Here is a 22,956-nt window from a genome sequence, read left to right on the forward strand (position 1 = left end):
TTACCAGCAAATCATATATATTAGTCACTTTTGAGAGTAAAAAGTATAAGATAAGAAAAAATCATTTTATTGTTTTGGAGGTGACACAACACAGAGACAACCCAACTTCTCAGGTGTTAACTAATATATTGTGAACATTCATGTCTTTCCTCATGGCTTTAATTTTCAAATATAAGCTCTTTCTTTCAGTTCTTACTTGTTATTTTGTTTCGTTATTCTCTTTCATGATAGTGGATACCAGCTCATATTTTGTTTTAGATTGTAATTCATACTAATCTTTAGCAAGTTTTTACAGTTTGGTTAAGACAACAGTTTGTGTTTCCCAGCTGAAGAGAGCAGCATAATGCTTTTGTGTGAACTTATGGGAAAATTTTTTTTTGTTCAGTAATTTTACCCATCAACTTCACAGAAGGTCCCGGACACAAACTGGTCTCAAATAACCCTATAAGGGACCGAAAAAGGACAAGTTCACCTCAATAGACACGAGGGTTGAGTAAATACAGCAATATTAATTAAACACATCAGTGAGAGTTTGAGGAAAATAAGGCAATCCGTTCCAGAGTTATGAATTTTTGAAGTTTCTGCTCAGTCAAAGCTGAATGAGAAGACTTCTATAGCTTGTGATGTCACACGTGTACAAGGATATAGGGGCAATTCCATGAGAAATGTTCACTTTGGTGAAAAAATGAAGTTTTGAGTTTCACTTAAGTTCTCAAATATTCTAAGAAAGTAACATATATATTTTCATTTTTCACTGGTGGCATCTTTGTCATTGCAAAATTTTGTATTTTTCTCAGTCAATGAAAATACTGCATGATGTGTTGCAATGATGCAAAAATTTGGCTATTTTTAGAGAGTTTAGTGTTCCTGTCTCTAAAGAAGGCCAGATATGTCCCAGAGGCCTTGTTCAGATTTTAAATTATAGTCCAGTGTATATATCAACGGAAAATCACAACCAAATTCCTCAGCATTCATCAGTTTTTGACCTATTGATCCTCAAAGTTGTGTGATTTCTATAACATTTCAAGCGTCATGTCCGTTACGTTTTTTACTATAAGTTTTCATAGCCAAGAGGAAATTAGTGTAAAGTTGCTGCAAATTCATTTTCTATGTTAGGATTGAATCCCCTTGCATGTGTGAAAACCACTTTTCTATACCACTTCTAGTTTTCCTGTAAATGGCGTAACGGACATGACACTTTGCGTAACGGACATGACACCTCATATTAGACAAGTGGCAGAAATAACACTGTGGCCAAGTGAAACAGGGTGGTGATTAGTTTTAATTGCTTGAGGATAGTAGGACATTTCTATACTTGGGTAAATAATTAAGTCTGCACATCACTCAATAAAACAAAAACAAGCAGACTTTGCTTTCTGCTACTGGAAGACTGTTGATTTTAGATGATCTTGCTACCCTGTTACACCGGTTTGATCCATTCCCACCTCTTGTAATCCTGACTGATAAACAGCAGCTGTCATTCCAAGGAGTATTAGACAATGGTGTTTTCACTGTTGGCCTTCCCTTCTATACTTAAAATCAGCACTTTCTACATATAAATACATTTTAGACCACATTTAACACATTTGTATCTGCCATGGAGTCAACTTAACAGCCAGGTACTCCTGCACAAATGGATCCTCGTGCATCCAAATACATGATCACTGATGATACAACAACAAAGAATCCAAATGTCACCAGCATCAATGTCTTCAATGATGGTGTTGCCTCATATTTTTTTTTAAGTTTGTGCTGCATCCATACATACCTCTCTCATCTCTATGACTCTATAAATCCACACCTTCAGTGGCACATTAATGAGATATCACTTACCAAGAGGGCTGAGAATGGAATTGTTTGCTTTATTAAGCGTGTTGACAGTACATGTAGCTCTATCGTCAGAGAAAGTCGGTCTGAATGCTGCCTATCCATTTCATCAATACAACTAAACTAGATGTACCTCTATGCCAAGGGATATCCGGTGTATATGACAGCACACAGCATTGTACAAAAAGCACAATTTTGAGATGCTATGAGAAGATGTTTATCCACTGAAAGGTACACTGTATAATCAGTTACAACCAGTTGGTACGGAAACTGGGAAAGCATCCAGTATTTCAAAATGTCCTACTCACAAGCTGGTGAGAATAATGTAACCAGTACACCACTCTGTCAAGCTTTAAGAAGTGCCTAAGCAAGCAATAAGTTGATTATACAATTTGAACAAGTTGAATTTGCCGTGAAGAAAACAAGAAATACTTTGTTGCCCAGGTGACCACTCTAAATGGAAATGGATTATATGTTGTGAAAATTCTCAGAAAAAAAGGGGCTTGGTCATTCACTTCTAGCCAAGAAAAGAAAGCATTTGTTGACAATAATAAAGTACTGGTACTAGCAGTGGAAGTTTTTACAATAGTCTATCCAAGATTGGATAACAGAGGATGATTCTCCTCCAAGGATGACATTAATGCCAAATGAAAGAACTTTGCAGAAATGATATTTACATACCTTATTTCTTTCAGATGATAACACTAATTTGATGATGGTACCAAACAGTTTTGTGGTCCTGTTTCATTGCATAAAAGTTGATGCAATCTCGAGTACATTTTAATGATGTTGTATTCAAACTTTTTATTTCATACAGATCTGGTTCGTTCTGTTTTCTTTGCCTATTCGCAGATATGGAGACATATGGTCTTCTGTATTATACATGTATGCCATTGTGGTACTCTGGGCATTGCACTCCATGTGCTTTAGAGTAGCTGTTAGATCACTGAAACCTGCAATAAAAGGACTTTTTGATGTTTTGGTCAACAACATAATGTAGTTAGCAGTGTGCAGTTATTCTAATCTTTTTATTTTGAAACAAAGAAGTGAAAATATGGTTAACCTTACAAGGGTGTCATGTCCGTTACGCTAGTGTATAATACTAAGTATCAAATATTAGGCCACTAAGAAAAAAATAACCATAGTATAAGATAGTAATATGTCCTATTCTGCTATGGTGGGTGGTAGTAACTGGAAATTTGTCACTAATTGTAGCTAACTGGTGCAGGAGCGAATTTGTTTTATATTTCTTTGTTTTGTAAATATATACAAAGACTAACCCCCCTAAAATGATATAAATATAAGAAATATTACATGATTGCAGGTATGATGTGTGTCCCTATGTTCTAACCTTACTATGCCAACAATTGAGTATCTGCTATACCTTGTAATAAAAAAATTCTCTTAGCTTACAAAAAGTGGACAAAACTGTCATGTCCGTTACACTCGAAGTGTCATGTCCGTTACGCAATATTTTAAACTATTAAAAAAGAATGAACAGTAAAACTACTTTAAATTAGGACTTTATGAGTAAAGCATGACCTAAAGGTTTAATCAAGACCAAAACCAGCTGCATCTTATCCAAAAATTCACAGGAATTTTCATAATGGTAAGTAGATCAAAATGCCTTGTCCATTTAGTGTCATGTCCGTTACGCTCGCTAAAAATGCAATTTCTCAACAACCACTCGATGAATTTCCATGAAATTTTCTGTGTACATTACATATACTTAAATGTGTCTGATAAACTCAATTAGAATCTTTTGGAGACTCCCAATTTCACTGTGTGATGGTTTGAATCACAAAAAAGTGGTCTGAATGTCATGTCCGTTACGCTGGAATTGACCATAGAGAAAGTATCAAGAAAATTCAACATATTTTCACTTTTCTTGCATAACAAAAGAACACTTGACTTCTCTCTTTTGGAAGGCAGGGTGAATAATATTGCCCTAAAATACATCAGAAGCAAGTTGAAGAAATGTGCACTTTTTTTCAAAAAGTAAAGTTTTGTGAAATTCACGTATATTTTCTTTATATCGTTGTATGCATGTGACATCATACACTGTCGTAGTCATCTCATCCAGCAGTGATTGCATAGATACTTAAAAAAACCCCGTAACTTTTGAATGGATTGTCCAATTTTCCAAACTTTCAATGATGTGTTCTACTAATGTTGTTGCATTCACTCAATCCACATGTTTATGAAGGTGGACTTGTCCTTTAAGAAACCATTTTCTTTTCCTTGAAATTCCAGCACTTAAGCCAAATTCTAAGATAAAACATAACAAAACAAGGTAAACACGTCATCAAAATTATATTGAGATAGAACTACAAATCTTGTTTTTGGATCTTTCCCTTTCCAGTCCTGGGGACTTGTTCCTCTGTTCACTTTAGTTGTCAGATAACTTCAATAATCTTAAAAAATACAATGTCATAAACAGTTGGTTCAACTCGGAAAATGTAATAATTATTGTCACATTAAAAAAAAAAAAAAATCACATATTTTTGTTTATGATTACCACGTTGTACATGGAAAAACAACAACTAAGAATTCAAGAACAAGTTGTGCACCAACTATAGGCATGTGGCCTTTTTGTGGAGTTTGATTATTTTATGATTTTTTTTTAAGATTGTGGACTAGGGCATGCATGAACTGCCACATGTATCACTTTGGTATCAAGGGAATTCTGGTGAGCTAGGTATACAAAAGTCACTTCTATTGTGATGATTTTGTAGATATTAAATGTATTTGAAAATGTTAATAGATAGCGAAAAGGAACTGAAGTCTTGCCTTTCACTATCACATAACAATGGTGTTAACAAACAATGTCACCTCCGAAACACAAGAAAAAGCAACCTACATGGAAAGCTTTGATTGGTAAATCTTCACAACTAAATTGCTTAAATTGGAAATCAAGCTTCTAAGATGAAAGCATCTATATGTTTACTTAACTAAAGCAGGAGAATTGATCTTGATTACAATATTATATATACCACAGATGGGTGTATTTTGTGCATTCTCTTTGTTAAAAAAGTGAAAAAATGTAAATTTGCCCTAAAACGTACAGTATAGTAATAAAAATAAGAGTGAGAGTGTGTTAGTTGATTTCTCCACTTTGAGACTTATGTTACTAAAATAAATGAAACCATTGGTGTACATGATATGGTTTCTCTTCAATAGAAATGAGCAAAAACTCTTGTTAACAGTGTTTTGTCACCTCCGAAACAGTAATTCTTAGTTTTTATTAGATCTTTTATTAATCTCTAGAAAATTCTCACTTCCTGTTGCCATATTACTATTTTCATCCAAAAGAGATTCCTGTCAATTGGACAGAATCAAACAAAATTGCTTTGTCTTCGAGAAATTATCAAATATAATACGCTTGTTGTTTCGGAGGTGACGATTGTTTCGGAGGTGACAAGTGTTAACGGAAAATTGTAAATTGCTCCAAAATGAAAACAACAGGGTATATTTCTACTACCTTCCTTCAGAGATAATGTGAGGGGATATGTTACATTTTTGTAAATGTAATGTATAACTGATGTCAAGAATAAAAAAATCAAATACATAAATCTGTTGTCTCGGAGGTGACAGAAAAGTTAACGGAAAAGTTGCATAAATTTATAAACACTCACCAAAAAATGATAAGCTATTTGAATCAAATAATCTTTGGATCAAAGTTCAGTCAGATTGATTACTATTCTGTTTTGATGGAAATTAGCAAAGTTGAATTTTATAATTGTGAGCAAGAGCTAACTCAAAAGAGGGGTTAATTGTTAACGGAAAATGTCACCTCCGAAACGTAAAGTTTGGATAATTTCAGTCTTTAAAGAAGACAAAGCAGAACCTGGTAAACATAATAATTCTTAATGTTGGATACCTGTCTATCACCGCAACAACAAAAATAATGAAAAGGAATAAACAATTTAATATGCTAGGTCTGACAAAAAAACCATGTCAGAGTGCATACACCAAAAGTGTTGGATTTCAAGCATGTAAGTGCATGCCACATCTGAAAGAAAAAGAGAGGAAAGTTCATTAAGGTACCCAAGGTAGACACTGTGGGTGGTAAGTTTATGAGAAAAAATAATGCATATCTGTCAGTGTATAAGAAAGTTATACACCAATTAGTGCCAGAACCGTGTTTTACACCACTGATTGTAAAAATGGCCAAATACAATAGGATGTTTTGTGGTACAACAGACCTACAACTGTACACATTATATGCATTAAATGTCATCTCAGAAATTTTTAAAATCACTATTCCCAAAGGTAAACAGGACCTTTACATTCCTTGCTTTTGACATTAGAAATGGAAGGGAAAAGGAGAATCCTTTGCTCTTTCTTAAATTGTGATAACTTTGCCATGATGACTTGAGGGACTGATACTGTATTGCTGTGTCATGAAACATGATTACTACATTGTGCCAACTGGGGTATGTACAATGTACCACTATATTTTCAGCATTCTTATTCTATGCAGGCTTGCCTGATTTTTGTGACTTTTACCATTCATGTGACTTATTTTGCCCCACTGTAAACTCAGCTTGAAGATGGAATGGAGTTGCAGGTAATGTCAAGTACCTACAACGTAGATTAGGTTTATTGCTATCAAAATTTCATCCCCCCCCCCCCCCAGCAGGGCCGTAAAGTCCCCTGTTTACCCAGACAGTCCCTAAACTCCTTTTTGAGGGAGAAGGAAGTATTCAACTCGTTGATAAAGGTTGTTGCCATAGTTTGCAAAACACTCAAGGCATTCTTGAAATGATAGGCTGACTGGCTCCATATACATAGTACCTTGCACAATAATGTTGCCAGCATACAGGTATCATGGCCCCTTGTACAACCCTGTATAAAATGTGAAAGGGGGTCCAAATAAAGCGGAATATGATTCTATAGAAATAGGCTCCATTTTTTTCACTTTGGAGAATCCAGATGCAAGGTGTTGCAAGGTGTTGTGCATGCACAGCTGTATGGTGTGAAAGTGCATTTCGAGCTCAAGATTTACATTATGTATTAAACAAAATGCCTGAGATTCAGATTTAATTTAGATTTAAAATTCATAAAAATTGATAAATTTGTGTTCTGTTGTTTGCTTTCTTTATTGGAGTGATGAAATAAATATGTTGAAAACTATGTTGGGAATGATATTGCTCATGTGAATGATCCATCAAATATTATAATGTACATATGCACCTCCGGAAACACTGCATGAATATTGACTCCAGGTAGAGATATCAGTATAAACCCTGCTTACTAAAAAAGGGATAATGTAACCACACGTACTACACATTGTACTTGTACACATAAGTACTGTGGATGTTCATTATGAAGTCAGTTGACTGTGTGATTTACAAGTACACATACACTCACACATTTGCCACTATGGAGATTGCCTTTAAAGAATTTGCCATTAGCAACTTACTCTCATGAAATACATATTACATTGTTAATTTGTCATAATTATGATATCATTCATACACAATATTGACAGCTCCTCGAGACGTTGACTTCGAAAGTAGTCAGAGCTGTAGACACATTTATGATGAGTTTCGTTGTACCACTTCTGACTGTCTGTAGCACTATTGGAGTGAAACTGCAGATTGTCAGTTGTCTTTTCTTATTTTTTTTTTCACCCTGAAAATGGAGGCAGACCGATAGAAACATTAAAATTCTAATACAGTGTAGTCTCCAGTTGTGAGTGGTTTTGGTCAGCTTTGCATTGTAAAGTGTAGCATACCAGCAGTTTCAGTTTCAGTACTTTATATTTAATGCAATATTGCCTGTATCGTAACAATAACATTTAAAGTACTCTTCCCTCTGGTATGATTCACTCAGGTTGCATTTCCTGGTCGATTTCATGTAAAACATGTGATTGATTGCACATTTTGTAAAACTGGTTTAATAGTATTGGGGGGGGGGGGGGGGGGTAATGGGGAGAGGAAATCAAGCCCAAACAATAGCTGTACATGTGATACATTAATCCTACATTGTACATTGTGCACTGAAAGATGAAAAAGCGAAAATGCAGACCTGTTCATACAATTTGTAGCACTAGGCATATCTTAATTTTTGTGTGTTTGATGTTTCCCTTGACATGGGCAGATAAAATACATTTATATGGATTGATAAATTGTGTTAAGTACAAATGTACTCCAATTCATATTTTCTGATTTTAAGTTAATAAAATGTACTTGTACAAATGTAACTGTATAGTGTAGTTGTGTTCAGTACTTTTAATACCATTTACAATCAAGTTCCACACCAAAGACATTAAGAAAACAATTACCCACATGGGATGCATGTTAGAATACACGCCATTATAATTTATGGCTTGGTTTTATGTTTCTTTTTTCCTTTTTTTTGTGTGTGTGTTTAACATGTGCTGGTCACAAAGTGTATACAACTGGTGTAGTAGGTCATATTACACTTGATAACCTACAATTGAACCTAAATACAGATGTTATTAAAATGTTCTCACAATTTAAACTTTGGAAAGTAGTTACTAAGTACTGTATGTACATGTATTACAATCAAATCAAGATGAGCTTGTGACATTTCTTGTAATCTGTATCAACCTGTTGAAGACAAGTCCTGAGAATACTCAGGCAGCTGTCAGTGGGAACTGCACAGTAGCTATATTAGCAAAATCAGTCCATTCTCATCGACGGGCTAAGATGAAGAATCATTGCGACAGCTCCTTAATTGTGTGGACATGAATACCATTCTCTCTAGATGCATCTAGTGACCAGTGCCAAACAGCTGCGGTCCACTCATTTCGTCTGCTCGACCTGTCACACAATCCGTGGCATGATTGTCACCTGACATCATGCTTTGACCCCCAGATCAGCTAACTTTTGATGCCCAGTAGTGGTATCATCATCCGATGTTCTAGAATCAAGGTGAAACTGGACTCACTGTAGATTCTGTAACTTGATTGAATTTGAATGATATGTGAACAGGAAGCTTGCAGTTGTTCATTTGTGTGACTATGTGACTCATTGGACAAGACCTTGGGCTCTCAGTTGTTAGGTTCCTGGTTCAAGTCTGCTGTCAGCAGCGGTTGTGCCCCCAGGCAATACTTTATTGTTGTTGCACTTATTCCTTCAGAGATGACTTTATAAAACGTACAATTGGTCTCATGGTAAATGTGGCTTGATTATTTTATTGTTACAGTATTTAAGTACAAATTCCTGCGGGGCCAGGTACATTTGTAAGATAGTCCCAAGTCACTCACTTCATGAAATTTATATGACATGTCATCATGTAGTGCAGCTTTCATTAAAACGTCATGCTAGCCCTACATTGTACGGTACTTGTTAGGCAGGGTGTCAGTTGTTGTCGTAATGCTTCTCAGTCACTGAGTACACTGTACGCAGCAGCTGCATTCATGCATTGTATCTGTACTGTCAAATGTGTTTATTTCATTACCGCTCAGTGTCATCTTGTATCCCCCCCCCCCTTACGAGTGTGGTTTAAAGGCTGCAATCCAAGAAATGAGCCAGGTTTTAAAAAGCCATGCATGCTTGACAGATGGTCAAATCCAAGCAAAAGTGAATGGATCCATTTACTATTGGTTGAGAGACTGCCAAAAGGGTACACATGCATTAGAAAAATAAATCATCGAATTAGGTTTTATAATCAGTCTTTATGTTATCCATGATAAAGCGTAATTTCATGGTGTGCTAATGTTGTGCGGGAGATAACACTTGATATACAACTGTGCATTTTGTACATTCTACAAGTTTGAAGCTCTTTGGGTAGTTAAATTCTTTGTGGTCATACTCAACCAACATCTGTACCATGAACAAATATTTCATTTATTTGAATGTTGGGTTTTTGTTTTGTTTTTTTTTCATTTTAGGGAAGTTAGAGTAAGGCAGTGAGACAGAATAAGTTTATAAATAGTACAAGTATATGATATCATATTTTTTTAGTGAGGCTTTAGTTCTTCATCACTAATCATGGAAGTTGGCAGATTAAATAAAAAAGAGGAAAAAAATGGGCTTGAATAAATAAAACTTGGCAAAATAATGAACAACTCACTCCTGTCTGCAGCCAAATGTCAATGAAATGCAATTTACATGTAAAGAGTGCAAGATAATGAAACACTTTCCGCAGTACTTTGACAAAATATTGTAAAACCAGACATTTTTTTTTTGTGCACATGAAACTTTCACAAATTTTGTGAGGATTTTGTAAAATTTGCAATTTTTAAGTAAAATGTGTGCAAAAGTTTTTGTCTACACACATGTACACAACAAATAATTTTTCGTGATTGGCAGTTTGTGAAAATTTAATGCCACAAAAGAGGCTGTCAATTTACTCCAATTCACGAAAGTTTCATGATGCGAATGTTTCTGGTGTTACAGTCTACCTGGCTGGGAAAAGTGTGCAATGTACATTTTGTAGAACATACCACTTTGCAGAACTTTATGTACAAAGGTATGAAGAGAGAGCACTCATCATGGACCCTTTACCCAGTAGAGAGCTATGTATGAAAGTGTGTAAAAATAATCAACAACCCACAATTGGAACATTCTTTTTTTGGGGGGGGGGGGGGGGTGACTAGTGCAGTTCCAGAAACTCAAATGCAAAGAGAGGAATTGTTTTGTCCTTGTGTAAAATACTTTGTGTCCTATCTTTTATGTCTTTCATTTTCAAGTTCAGTGTGCAGGCCTACCGTTACATTTGCATTGGGAATTCCCACTCACTCACGCACAAGCACTGTACAAATTGCAAATTGTCACAAGTCACCGAATGAAATTATGGTTGACATGCATTTAAACCATCAATTCCTGGACCAATTTTGCTATACGTATATATATAGAAATCAGTTGACCTGTCATCCTTGAATTGGCACCTCGGAAATTCACTGCATGTCTTCTTATTGGCGAGAGGTGAAATGGAATTGATTGAATCCATTGAATCTGCACACATTGAAAGAGGAATTTACATTGAGTTGCCAATTTTAATAGGGAGAAGTAGTTCTAAGCATACAACTTGTATTAATACAGTGTAGTAACTCAGCTGTAATGTGATGCCATAAAATCAGTTCAATGAATATGAACACTTGTAGCAATGAAGAGGCATATAATATCAAATTCTGCAAACTAACTGTATGGCCCAAATGAAATAACCTACAGTTGTAGTTTCTTTCTGCTCAGCATTGAATAAGAAACACATTGAATAGCAGATATCGCACAACCACAAAAATTTGGTTAGTCGTGGCATAATGGATTTCAGACCACTTCCTATCATTTTCATTGATTTGTTTCCTTTTCTTGTGTTTTGTTTTGTCATTTTGGGAGAATGGGGGGGATAATATATACAAATTGTATACATTTTGTACTGAACCTTGTAATTTATGCTCTGTAGCAACGATTGTTTGTGTTTGTTTTTGTTTGTTTGTTTATTGGTTTTTTCATAATGCAGTGTACACTAATATAGCAAACTTGATTCACTGGTGCTATATTGCTGACTACTGGGCACAGAAAACCCCATAGTCTTGTGCACACTGTCCATAGTCCCTGGCACGTAAAGGGTTAATAGAGCAACGTGGCCTTGTAGCGCCGGTCAGGCAAATGAAGCATGCCAATAATGAATGATGCTAGCAACGCTTTTAATTTTCTTTTTTTTCTAATGTGCTCAGTAATGAGACTGATATTTCAAGACATAAAATTAACATTAAAGGGAACATAAACCCAAACAGCAATGTGGATTGGGTGAAAGCAGCAACATCAGTAGAACACACCAGTGAAAGTTTGAGGAAAATCGGACAATCGATGCAAAAGTTATGAATTTTTAAATTTTGGTGTTTGAACAGCTGGATGAGGAGACTACTAGAGGTAATGACGTATGAGAGGACAACAATTCAAAGAAAATATAAAGAAAATTCAACAAAAATTCACTTTTTTAGCATTATGAAAGAGCACTTGACTAACCACTTTCAGAAAGCAATGGGGATAATTGCTTCCCTTAACATATGTCAGTATCAAGTTGACGGAATTTGTAATTTTCATGAAAAATTGATTTTTGTAGCATTTTCTTTATATTTTCTTGATATTGTTGTCCACTCATACATCATTACCTCTAGTAGTCTCCTCATCCAGCTGTTCCAACACCAAAACTTTAAAAATTCATAACTTTTGCATCGATTGTCTGATTTTCCTCAAACTTTCACTGATGTGTTCTACCAATTGTTGCTGCTTTCACTCAATCCACATTGCTATTTGGGTTTACGTTCCCTTTAATGTTATTAACCCGTTGAGGACGGACTGATTTTGCTACAACACGCATTTCCCATAGACCCCTGCCCGAGTATACTCGGGATTCGTCCTCAACGGGTTAATGATGCATGAAAACAACAACCTTGTTGTGAGGGAGATACAGTAGTGCAAGTAGTAATCATTTTTTTTTTTTCATTGCATTATGGCATACATGTAATTACCAAATAAAAGAAATAGAAACAAATATTGTTTTGATACTGTCAGCTCTAAATGTTTACCTAAAGTTGTGGGTTAAAAATGTCGGATCTGATTCATACATTTTAGCTATTACGTATCAAATCAGCTTGTAAATTTTGAGATTTTGAGATTTTTGAGATTTTTCCTTTCACTGAGACTTCAGCAGATCTTCATAGTATTTGATATGTGTGCAGTACCGTGCCATACAATCTGTATGTCCATTTTAACCTTCATTAGTCTTGAAATTTATACTCCATGAAGAAAGCTGCAATTTGAAGAAAAAAAAGTATAACATTTCTGGTGCTGCCTTTAATGTAGTGCAAATGCCCACAATATCCTAATTATAAGTGTCTATTGTGGCATGGTCATTTCTACTACATACTGTACATGTACAATAGCTTTTGAAGTAGCAGTGTATTCCATAAAGCCGGTTTGTCAGGAAAAATTTAGTGTCTCACTGCTTACCAGTACTCTGTGTATGTGTGTGGGTGTGGGTGTGGGTGTGTGTGATCCAGTGGGATATCATCTTGCTTGTATAATGCCCGGGCACAATTGCTCGCTCATTAAAGAGCTCTGCGTTAATGCAGCAATCATATCAACTTGCATTCTTGCCCTTGGGAATCAGGATTCCGTATCGGCAGTCCAAAGCGATCAATTTCATCAGGTTTGCGTTGCTTTGGGAGGAGGGACCTTCCAGATTGGCTGTTCAAAGATAATTGTTTGCAACCAAGTTTAGAATCACATTATATCACGTTAATCATGCCATTAAGAACCAAATCAAGTTTTTTTTGTTTTTTTTTCTACACACGCATACAATGTCAAATCACGCGTAGCCTACAATCATGTAAGAGCTAGATGTTTTCTAGCTTTCTTTTTTTTTTAGTTGTCAGGTATGCACTCATAATCTGTAGGATTTGACCTCTAAAGCAGGATTAATGAGGCAAAGCTGGGTGGGACCGTCAGTCAGTTGTGCTGATAACCCACAGCTGGATCCATAGGAACATTTATCAACTCACTTCTGCCACAGAATTATGAAGGTTTCTAAACAACTTTCAGGGATCTAATACACGTAGGCAATTGATAAAAGCAAAGGCTGTTTTGATTGTATAAAGGTTAGAAACATGTTTCTCAAACGATGAAAACAGTGCGCGATCGTAATAGTTAATGCTTTTGAGCCAGAAATGCATTTTTACAGAGTTGATGAATGCAAAGTCATTTGAAGCACGTTTATAGTTCCAACCTGCCCACATCTTTGCCGTCATATTTGATATTGTTGCTTAAAGGTGTTGTCTTATAATTATTCGCATCAGGATTAGCCTTTTCGGATGTTATTTTCATTTTTCAGTCTGTGAGCAAGGATTTTGTGTACTATATCGCTTACAAACATTGTAATAAGCGCTTTATAAATGATATTTATTATTATTATCATTATTATATCGTGGTTTCATCGCTTCATTTGTCAGCAGATATTAACGACCGGCAACATACATTTTAGTAAAGGACTATTTCTTTGTCTTCGTGTGAGTTAGATGATTTGTTTATGTTGATGCAAGAAAATGACTTTGAGAGCCCACTTCGAAATAGTGATACTGTCACAGTGCAAACCATTTTTTAACACTGACTGTGGCTAAAGCAATGCAAATTGTGTATGCCGTACTTTACAGTGCAGACATGTTATGTGCGATGATAACTGTGCCAATGCTTTGGCATTAATGCTATGACTCAGTGTTATCCCGAGCCTTTAGAGGGATTTGAAATAGCAGAGACCTGGTAATTGTGCACTCAGACGCCATTATGTTGATACTTTACATGCAAGATTAGCACCGGGATTACGAGGCATTACTCTACAACACTTATGAAAAAATTTTATACCCATAAATGTGAAACCAAAATTTGTAAGTGGCATTTTGGCTATTTTATGGTATTGTGTGTACACATGTATACTGACTGTATACATGTACACATGTATTACTTGTGCGAAAATGTCCACTTTATACAGTATTATGCACTTGGAGAGTGAGCAATGAAGTGATATCATATTGTTGCACTACTGGTGCGTACTCATTTATGTTTTCGAGTACCAATGACACAGAAAATCCCTTTAACTATTGTACCATACACTCTGTCGAAAGTCTCTGGCAAAGAATCACAGGGTTAAATTTTTAGATATAAATATACACAGTAGTTTTGATCTGGTGTCAAACAAGAACTGTACATTAATGTTATGGCAACCCTAAACTCTGGCACTGGTCCAACAGTCCCAGACTGGTAAAAATTACTGTTGGACCAGCAACATATGGGATTGCAAAATTTACTGGTCAGAGATGACATAACATTGTCAGAGACAGTTGGAAAAAAAGTACAGGACTAGTCAATTTAACGGTTCAGACTAGAAGGGAAAATGGGTTTTATTTATTTATTTATTTATTTTTTAGTATACATGCAGCCCTGAGTTGATGGATAAATAGAATGTAATGATAATCATCATCAATGATTCCTCAGAGTGGATAAGGTGTACCAAAATAATGAATATGATGCTACGTGGCAGAGATATATGATATCTACAAACTGTATGATGAATGGGAACACTATGGTAAGCAACAGCAACAATGACGACAACAATAGGTTGACCTTGAAATGTGCTGTGTCACCATTACCCCATGTTTACACAGAAAGTCACTGGACCATGAACCATGTACATAATATATAGATCTGTGTGTGTGTGTATACTCTTCGGCACGCACAGTGTACAAATAATCATGCATGCTTTATAGCGATGTGTGACAGTTATAGGCAGGCTTGACAGTTCTTCCTATGTTGCATGCCTATGGATGCGATGCTGTTAATACTCAATATCGTTAATTCCCAGGTAACAACGCGGTGTGTTGCATGCACCATGCATCTATCCTTAAAATGCCATATTGTGAGTCATCTGGCACATGAATTATGTGACAACGATTACGGCGTGTATGTACCGACCATTATTGCCAGTTTGCACCAAACCGCTTCTCCTACACAAATGCTGAAACATGCCCCTATCCCCCCCCCCCCCCCCCATACATGTACTACAACTGGAGATGTGACTCATTCCCACCAAGAATTCGTGTTTATACTTGACAGTAATATGCCCAAATATTAAAAGCAGCGTTTATGTTCTGAATATAATTCTGCATGCCTTATTCTGTATGTTGGGTGGTTCAAGTTTGATTTCAATTTCATTGTTATTAATATTATTGTTATTATTGTTATTATTATTATTATTATTATTATTATTGTATTAATATTATTATCATTGTATTATTATTATCGTTATTATTATTATTATTATTAACATTATTATTATTATTATTATTATTATTATTATTGTTATTATTATTATTATTATTATTATTATCATTATTATTATTATTATTTCCCCTGCAGACAAGTTGATTACCCTTCAAAATTGTCATAGATTCCTTAAATAGAGTCATGATTCTGGTTGTGTTTTCAAAGACCAGATATGTAGTTAATTCTTGTTGATAGTTTATTTTAGATAGGTTATATCTTTTTCTATCCCAATTTACAGCCATCTTCATGAGCAGCATGTTGCTCATATTGGGGGGGGGGGGGGGGGCAGAATGAAAATAGTGTATGTTCACATTAGGACAACGCCCCTGCAGTATCTACTTTATCATCATGCAGGTGAGGACTGCTTTTTTACGTTTCAAGTGTACAAATGTACACGTGTAAACTCGTTATGCAAATTGTGTACCTCTCCATTTTTTTTAATCATTATTATTTTTTTTTATGTACACTGTAGGAGAGGTACACAGGGCAAGTAATTTATCTTTAAAAGAGGAATTGACCTCACATGATCATGGGGATTCAATGAAAAAGAATTGCATTTTTTTTCAATGAAAAGTACACATTTCTTTAACTTGTCATTGACATAATACATGTAAATGTCATCAAAGGTAATGTTTTCCCCCTACTTTCTGAAAGAGGAGAGTTGAGTGTTCTTTCACTGTGATAGAAATATGTTGATTTTTCTTCATATTTTGTTAGATAATTATTCTGTTCTTCATAAATGATGTCACAAGCTACATGGTACCAATCCTGCGATGGCTGCACTAAAACTTGCAAAAATTTGAAGGGGTTGTCAGATTTTCCTCAAACTTTAAGCACTGATGTGTTCCAGCAGGTACTAATACATTGTATTGCTGCATTCACTTTAAATTCGACATTATGTACAAATTACAGGGTTTCATTTTCCTTGAAGTTATACAATGTAGCCAGCTATCACACTTTGTCACTTTCTGCCAATGCAATTCAAAAGGGAAAATGTTCTTGTTCACAAGAAACATGAACACTGCCCAAGGTTGTGATAGAGTTTACTAGACTCGTATATGACATTTTAACTTTGAAATGGATATCTGTACAGTGTACATAGCAAACTTATATTGCCTTCTAAAACCAGCCCCCCCCCCCAAAAAAAAAAAAAAAAAAAATGCTAAGTTTTGTCAGTTGCTGAAGGCTGTTTGTTTTTCTCATACTTTTACAGTAATGTACTGTATACGCCGAATATTTCGCGAGGTTTTTATTTTCGCGAATTTCGCGAGTCAGGTCCTATTCGCAAAATTAAAGACACGCAAAAATATTGACTCTGAGCCCAATGTGAATATGACGTACGCATATGTACAAATGTGTACAATGTACCCTTCTCCGTTCAGTACAGGACTCCACGATCGCGAATTCAACCACTCGCGAAATCATCGGGAATTCCCGATTCGCGCAAATTTAGACTTGCGAAATATATGACACATACAGTATGTATGTATGAGGTGCAATATTCTTTAATAACTTGTCATTGCTTTGTAAAAAAAAAGAAAAAAAAAAGAAAAGCAGACTGCATGGTCTGTGTGTATGTAATAGTACACAGAAATTCATACACATGTACATGGTATACAACAATACATTTATCTGTAGGCCTACAGTAGACATGTAAACTGTATGTATGACAAATTTGTAGTTTGTTTTCCAATGTTAAGGCTTTCAAGGGATTTTGTACTGGCTTAACGCAGTCGGGGGGGGGGGGGGAGAGATTAGTTCAGGTCTCTTTGAGACCATTATGCAGAATATGTACCTAAAAGTACATATGTATTTAAGTCATGAAAGTTATATCAAAGCCAGTAGAGGATGTTAGGTACACCCTGAAATAGATCCCCTAGAGTGTAATGAATACACTTATCCTTCCTCAGTTCAACACCCCAGTCATGTGGGCTTTTCAAGTACTAAGTATCAAACATTTCATGCACTACATAGATGCCATATTTGCAGTTCCTGCCATACCTTATGTGTGCCTGTGGGAGATTTCTGTTGCAAACAAAATATAAATCATTATTTAAAAAAAAAATAAATAAAATCGGCATCATGCAAGTAATGGTCCCATTACCTTCTTTGTAGGTTTGTCCCATGAAGTTCGTACACTGTGAATTTCAGTTCAGGCTGATACACTCTGTGTATGTTGCCCAGGAATAAATGAAATTGAATGTTGAGCTGTACAAACATGTAACACATGGTATTTTCATGTAAATGGCCACACTGGTGCACTTTTATTTGAGAGTGCTGGTACACAAGCCTGCATATTCTAAGAGCATAGCACTCCAATTTAAAAGCTTTTTTTTTTCTTTCTTTCTTTCTGAGTTCACCAGAATTCAAGTTAATTTTGGATTTACATGTCCTAGAGAGAGATGAAGAGATACTAGAATTTTTAATGCATTTCAATCCTCAGGATTACCATTTTCAAAATACCTGACATATGGTGTAGGTAGTGACCTATTTTGTGGACAAAATTAATTGCTTTGCTAAAAATGGCAAGCTGTTGTTTTTTTTTTTTGTTGTTTTTTTTTCTGCAACATCCTGTTCAGTGTGTACATGTATGGATACACAAGCTGACATGTACATGTATAGGGTTACCGTAAGAGAGAAAGAGAGAGAAGAGAGCCACGTACATAGATCTCAATAGGGGGAAACTTGGGGGATATTTAGAGTGTACATGTATGCACGTAAGTGCCATTGCAAAGATTGCAAAGATGTGCTTTTAACTGTGATTGTGATACATTATGCTATTGAGGCAAATGCCAAAGTTTTACAGCATGAATCATAAATGTACAAAAGGGGAAAAATGCTTTTAAAGAGTGCAGCACTTCCCCATTTTGATCCCGAATGTGAAAACAGTGGATGTGTATTCATTGCCTGAAATAGAATAAACTTGTTTAAAGCAAAAGTGAAGAAAACAAACTGTTTCTTAAAAAAAAAAAGTGTTGAAACGTTTGTTCCTTTTTTTTTTGATAATTCTTTTTACCTCAAATATCCATCGAGGGCCATGGTATCATGAAATATGTGAAAGAAAAAAAAAATCCCCTGTATGCAGCTTGAAGCGATAATAGTATAGTGATTGGTGGAGGTGAGGATTGGGCATTCAACATTTTTGAGAGATACCAAGAAACCACTCATGAAATAGTAGAGAGCATACAATTCTAAGAGGAATTCAAGATTTATCTTATGAAAATTGGTTTTGGAATGACTGAGACATCCAAAAACTAAGTATAAACAAAGCAAGGTGGGTCCCACCTTTTATTCCGATTGCTCTGTTTTGGATATCTCAGCCATTTCAAAAACAATTTTCATCAAATGAACATTGAATCCCTCTTGGAAGTACATGCTCTTTTACATTTCAAGAGAGGTTTCTCATTATCTTGCCATAAAATGTTAGAAACCTGAAGTTCGGTCTCAACCAAAACTGTACAATCTCTTTGAACTAAGATTGATAGAGTAGGCTCCAGATGTTCTTTCTCATGCACATCGCATACAGTACTTCAGTGAATATCTATTTAACAACAAGCATTGATAAGACTACATGAATCGTAAAATTTCACCACAAGCAAAGTGATCACTGATTAGTACAAAATAGATACCGGGTATGTATCAAATGAATATAAGAAAATAAATATGATCTTTGAAAGACTATGCAAAATTTAGTCAGATGCTCAAGTATAAGTTTGATATAGGCCCTTATACTCATGATTTCCATCATGAAATTGATATAGATTTTAGCCAGTATTCCCCAAAATGTGTCAGACAGTGTACCTCTCATTTCTGTGAACAGAGAACATCAACACAGAATGATTTAAAATGTAGAATGTCAGCTGGCTGAAGGCTACCTGCAATGGACGTATGAGTTACCTTGTGTAAACATAAGTGTCACAGTAGGGGAAAACCCTCCTCTATGTTAAAGATGGTTTACGTGTCTGTCATTTCAGGGAGAAAAGAAGGACAAGAAAATTGCATTTCAACTATTTCTAGACTCTTTAAATGCCATTAATTTGCAAAATTGTGAATTGATAAAAGGCAGCACAATGGAATGTTTTCATTTTTCTGTCTTATATGAATAAAGGAAAAAGCAAACAAAAATTATTCTTCAGTCCTCATGTTTTGAATTTGTGTTTGTTATGTTGAGTCTGTTGTGGTTATGGTTTAGTTTTTTGTTCTATGTGTATCTCTAGAGGAGCGTTCTCTCTCTCTCTCTCTCTCTCTCTCTCTCTTTCATGTTCTTTTGTTTTACTCTGATCTTTTTAAAGAAGCAAATTTGACAATACCTGAAAGGTGGACATGTACACTTTACTCAGTAAAGTTTTTTACATACACTCAATACATACAATATGTTTATAGTCCATATTCATGTCTTCCTTTCGTGTTCAAATGTCATTTTGCTTCCGATGAAGATTCTACTTGAGTTGAAAGCTCACACCCCGTTTGACGCGATCTAATTCTGCTGGCTCGCATATCAGATGAAGTATATTTTAGCAGTTTTTTGTTGTTGTTTTTGTGTGTGTTTAATAGTATACATGTATGTTTCCTTTCAGATTATTTGTATATTTTCGTTTCCTGTCTACTGCTAAACAGTGTAGCTCTGCATGCAGTATGCAATGTGGCGCATACAGAAAACTATGAACTGTGTCTAGTATGAGCACTGCAAACATGTTTATCTGAAAGTACCTATACAAGCGTCTTTTGCACAACTAGACCATGCCACTGTAGAAGCTAATGGCTATATAATGAAAGTGACATGGTGACAGCAATTGAGCACTATGAGCTGCTTTACCAGGCGAGCCTTGTTGTCATTGCTTGATCGTTTTCTCCGCAAACAGGCATGTATGGTTTCCTGTTTTGACGAAGAGGGAGATTTGTAAGGGGAGCATCTTCAAAGTGCCAACCAAAAGATTTCGGTGACAGAAACTGGGGAGTGGTGGAAACTGCAAATTGGATTTGTGCAAGATAGAATGATTAAATGCGAAGTTGCGCGTATTCTAGCTCCTGTAGGCTAGCAGAATATGAGGTAACTATGTGATAGCTGAAATAAAAGATGATATCAAAATACCGCCACATTATTATTGTGCCCAGTTACAATGTATGATCAAGAAAATAACAGTATTTCAGAACTTCGCTCATCAAAAGTTCTGGCTTTTACAAACTGTACACTGTAGGTGCAGTATGTCTCCTACAGAGGCTGATTGTGTTTGACATGTACAAGTGTAATGTCCTTTTTTCTGATGATGCCCAGAATAACTTAAAGTAGTTGGGGTTCCATATCTTGCTTTCCTTGCTATGTTGTCTGTCTCAGAAATCCAGATTGAGGCAGAAAGTATAAAATATGAAAATTGACTATTAAGTAGAATGCATACTCCAGCCTCGTGTGCTACAGGATCCGTTCCCTACCGGCAGAATGGCATTTGCTCATGATTTGTTTTTTACCTGAAAATAAGCGCACTGTCTATCTGTTGCAATTCTCCTCTAGCATCGCTTGATACTGTTTACTGTACTAATTCAATTGTGTGCATAGAAGTTATCTATGAGATGATAGGAGACTTAAACGATACCTTTCCAGTGTTAAACTATCACATGAATACATTATAAATATAATTACTATATTTATGGAAAGAAATTGTTAGTTGTTTTGATCCCCATGAATTTTGATTTCCAGCTTTGGTACAATTTTGTTCTTGCAGCATACCAGATGAAAGCTTTAACTGTACAGCAAGCCTCCTCATGAACTCAACACAACATGATCTTGTAGGACCTCACATTAGGAAACAAAATTTACTTTCTGCCATTCAGAATTTGCTTGCGATTATACATCGAAAGGGTCCACCAAGAAACTTGTCAGTCTGGCCCGATTTGCCAAGATGATTAATGTGGTGGTTTTTTAAAAAGTATTTTGACATATATAAGTGTAAAAATACAGTAATACATCCTGAGCACTACATAATACATATATTCCTGAAGTGCCAACTCTGGGTGCGTTCGAGCACTCTCCTATTTAAAAGCGAACTGTACCGTACCGTACCAACACCGGAGGAGGGCTCGAACGCTCCTAAAGTGTACAGTATCGTACCGTACCGAGCCAAAAGTGGACCACTTCTCGATACATCCTGTGCTCCAAAATCGTACCAAAAGGGTACCAAAAGTTCGCTGTAAAGCATACACGTATCATGTGCATATGTCACAATGCAAAGACATCATCAATGCATCATTCTCTTTTTTCGGGACAGCTGTAAGTAGTTCAAGCGGCAGGTGAATGACATTCTTGCTACAAAAATGTGTGACCTTTTCTAAAAATAACTTGTGAGACCAACGCTTTCTCAACAGAGCTCTCGAACGCTTTAAATCTGGCACAGTTCAGTACGGTACGCTTTGGTTCAGTCCGCTTTGGTTCACTTTATAGCACTCGAATACACCCTCAGTTCAGCAGTGGGTTGGTAGAACGTTACTAGGTACAACACGTACTAGTTGGATCACACGCAGCTATAAAAAAGCTGCTGCATGTGATTGACTCAGCTCGCATGCAATGGTGTAAAACTGCATGCTACATTTAAGAGACCATTCAGAAAAAAAAAAAAATAAAACATCAAATAGCTCTGTTAGTGTTATGTCACAAAATATGATTTTTTTAATATGATGATTTCTGCATGATAACTCTGACACTACAATGTATTTGTCTGTCTTATAACAAATTCCTTCAGCTCACCATACCTGGCCCGACGTGTAACAATAGCCATACCGGTCATAGCAGCCGTCATGCTCATCTTCTGTTTGGCCACGCTATTCCGAACCAGCTTCTCCGACCCAGGCATTCTACCCAGAGGCACAGCAGCGGAACTGGCCGACCTGGAAAAACAGATAGGTGAGTTGAAGGCAAACAGATTTGTTGTGTTGTGAAATTCGCATGTATTTGTTTGTTTGTTTTTAGGGGGGGAAAAAAAAGTTTATTAGTGGTGAGTGGAAAAGATAGTACTGAGGTAGAGATGTGAAAAGGGATGGTATAGTATTCGTTGAGGTGACGATTCGGCTTTTAACTTTCTGAGAGATCATGCTATTCAAGAAACCACTTTAGGAAATGTTAAAAGGCATACAATTCTAAAGAGGAATTCAAACATTATTTGATGAAAATCTGTTTTGAAATTGCTGAGATATCAGAAAAAACAAAACAAAGTATAAGCAATCGTGATAAAAAGTGGATCCCACCTTTTATTAGGATAGCTATGTTCAGGTTATCTCAGACATTTCAGATCCAATTTTCATCAAATTAACTTTGAATTCCGTGAAGAATTATTGCTCTTTC

General features: G+C 35.8%; 1 protein-coding gene across 1 annotated transcript in view; it reads left to right on the forward strand.

The window, feature by feature from the left end:
- LOC140242250 (palmitoyltransferase ZDHHC14-like) overlaps window positions 1–22,956 on the forward strand; it is a 61,509-nt gene that overhangs the window by 9,645 nt on the left and 28,908 nt on the right. Inside the window, exon 2 of the mRNA XM_072321995.1 lies at window positions 22,358–22,518. Coding sequence (XP_072178096.1) covers window positions 22,358–22,518 — 161 coding nt within the window. The remainder of the gene's footprint in view (window positions 1–22,357; window positions 22,519–22,956) is intronic.

Source organism: Diadema setosum, chromosome 19 (genome assembly GCF_964275005.1).
Source record: "Diadema setosum chromosome 19, eeDiaSeto1, whole genome shotgun sequence".
NCBI classification, from domain to species: Eukaryota; Metazoa; Echinodermata; class Echinoidea; order Diadematoida; family Diadematidae; genus Diadema; species Diadema setosum.